Source organism: Apium graveolens, unplaced genomic scaffold, assembly GCF_009905375.1.
Source record: "Apium graveolens cultivar Ventura unplaced genomic scaffold, ASM990537v1 ctg1500, whole genome shotgun sequence".
NCBI classification, from domain to species: domain Eukaryota; kingdom Viridiplantae; phylum Streptophyta; class Magnoliopsida; order Apiales; family Apiaceae; genus Apium; species Apium graveolens.
Window position 1 is genome coordinate 23,144 of NW_027417265.1, and position 2,922 is coordinate 26,065.

Genomic DNA, 2,922 nt, shown 5'->3' on the forward strand with positions numbered 1-2,922 from the left:
GCATGAAATAGTATATGATTGAGAGGAATTGAACCATTATATTAACCTCTTTTGTAACTTTATAATAATAATAAAAAAATGCTAATAGTTCTCCGGGTTACGTCACCTCGAATACCTCCGGTTCTTTGATGTTTTTTTGAATAAGTAGTAATGTTTGACAATTTAAGCTCGTCTGATTACGTCACCTGGAATACCTTTGGTTCTTTGATGTTTTTAACTGTTGTGATAATTATAGTATTACTTTGCTGATTATATATAAACTTATTAGCTATACTTGTTTTTGTTTTTTTCTTTCTAAGCAAAAGGCCAATGAGGTATATACTTCTTACTATGGACATAGGTTGAAAACAACATTTAAGGTTTTAGACGAGATGGTTACTTATTCAAATAAAATTGGTTATATGCTGCAATTGTGTGTCAAGTGTTCATAATCTGTACAAGTACATCTAGAATCCTCGAAAATAAAAAAAAATATGCGCAGTTAAGTATGATTGGTGAGACTTGATAAAAAAAACTATGATGGTGAGATGGTTACTCAATTAGATAATGTTTTCTACATGTTACAACTTTCTGTCACGTGTTCATAATCTTTCTCTTTTTTCGGTGAGAAGCCTGTCTTATATTATAGCATGTTGCATTTATAGACTTTTTTTGTGCAAATTAGAAATATGCAATGATGTGCACAAGTGTGTTCTTGTATATGCTTTGTTATCTATATAGCAAAATGTTGTCAAACGTTATACTTTATAGTTTATAAAATTCTTATATTCCGCCGACTATTTTAGGGTAAAGGGCTTGATGTTTAGAAGTTGAGGACGAAGTTGTTTTTCTTGTTCGTGTTGTCGGACTTAAACTTGCACGTCTTAACATTGTCGATTTCAAAGCTATCACTAAATGTTTGTAGGCTGGACGTTTTCCTTTGAAGAGGTCCTCCGTATTCTCTAGACTGAAAAATTATGAAAGACATTTGAAGAAATAATAATTAAATCCTATTATTTTCCATCCTAAAACTGGCAGGTTATTTCTTGTCTAGTTCGTGTATCCATAAGGCGGTGTGGAAGCAAACATAAGTGTTCAGTTATCCTCATCATAGTTATATTTCATCGATCTCAATGAACAAATTGAAAGGAACACTTTACGAGAGCCCAGAGCCCGGAAGACATGGTCATATTCCACAAATAGAATGGATGTGTCCTCCAAAGGTATGAGTTGAAACATTGATATTACATACATTTTGATATCTTTTTAGTTTAAGATGCTATGCACTTTTCTTTTATAAGTTGATGTTGACTATTACACACGGATTTTAATAACAGTTAACTTTGGATATTAACTGGGGTGTGGCTGCTGGGCAAGAGAGCATAGAGGCTACCCGGGACGTGTACCAACTGATCCTAGGTAAAGTTTATCTTGTTCCCCGAGTCTACTTTTTAACTTTATTTCAATTTAGCACCTCTGATTACTTTTTTACTTTTGGTTTCAATGTCAGGCTTCATAGGGAGCCTACTGACCTTGTTGACAGCACAATCCCAATAATCCCGATAATGCCCATGGAGGAGGAAGGCAACCTGCTCAGCAAAAGTTCACCATTCCTGACTAGTTCATCCATGAATGGTGAAACAATGGCCCTCGCTATTGATGCGGTAAATGCTTTAAATGGCGTCGCATTGGGGCAAGGTGAACCTGCAGTTGGTTTGGGCATGTTCATGCAATGGCTCAACACAGATACTGTTCGTAAGTTTTTCAGCGGGCAAAGTTTCACTGGAATCGAGGCAACAAAATCAGTTCCAAGCGAAACACCTGACCAGTTTTACCGTGTCCGAGAAAATACTGGAGTGGTCATCCCGAAACCCATTGCTTGGACATCTTCGGTACCTGCTCAGGATGTTCTTGACCTGGACTTGCTAGCCCATCTCCTACAGAACCCAGGAGACGTCGACAAGCTGATAAAAATATGTGATTCGACAGCTAAAGGAAGGTCATGTGCCAGTGCCATCGCAACCATTCCTGAATCGTTACTTACCTTTCCAAGGGAAAATACAACTCCTGGACATAATTCACATTGTATTACTGGTGAATCCTCTGCCCCTCCAATAACCGTTTCTTCCATGGTCACATCAAGCAGCAATAAGAGCCTAATTAACAATGACATACCATCACTAGAAGCAACAATGGCCGCAATGTCACCTCTGTATTCCTCACCAAGTACCAACTGGGAATCGGATATGGAGATTGAGAGTCCAATCAGTGAAAATGGAACTGTCGCTGGTATGAGAATGGAACCTCCAATATCACCAGTGGCTACATTTTCTTTGCCACAAACCGCAAGCCTACAGCCACCACTAAATGGGCTGCCATCCCTTCTGCATAGGAATTCACCTCTACTCCAGATGCACCCGTACCCTGTCTCAGGACAAACTGCTCTAACAGCAATGGGTCTGAATCCTTTAGTGAATGATTTGGTTACATTGCTAATGGTCAACCAGCAGGCTGCTGCCAATATGATAGCCGCCTTTAGTCACTCAACCCCTCCCATGAACTGCTCCTCGTTGGGTGCAAACACTCAAATAGTTGGGCAACGACCATCTACGGTGAATCGGCATCAGAAGCCGTGCACGTACTTCAACACTCCCAGGGGATGTCGGAATGGCGCCAATTGCCGATATCTGCACAGATAGTCCGATCATACATCACCGTCTTGAGTGGAGGCACTTTCCCGTGTAAAAAGAATGAAGCTAGGTTGGGACAGTACTGGATCATTGTACAAAAGAAGGTGGCTGTAACAGAGAAGTCTCGGAAGAAGAAATGTTCTGTTGGCTTTACTTTTTTTAATTAGATTTTTCATTTGACTAGACAACTGGAGATGCTTCTGTTTTAAAAACTTTAGCTTATAAGCTTCAACTCTGAAACCATACTTTGAGC

The 2,922-nt window shown here is 39.3% G+C and overlaps 1 protein-coding gene across 1 annotated transcript; it reads left to right on the forward strand.

Moving 5' to 3' along the window:
* Positions 1-1,112: 1,112 nt before the first annotated feature.
* On the forward strand, positions 1,113-2,678 carry LOC141699922 (uncharacterized). Its single transcript, XM_074503722.1, has 3 exons — positions 1,113-1,202; positions 1,317-1,381; positions 1,490-2,678. The coding sequence occupies exons 1-3, from the start codon at positions 1,113-1,115 to the stop codon at positions 2,676-2,678; spliced, it is 1,344 nt and encodes a 447-aa protein (XP_074359823.1).
* The last annotated feature ends 244 nt before the right edge of the window (positions 2,679-2,922 follow it).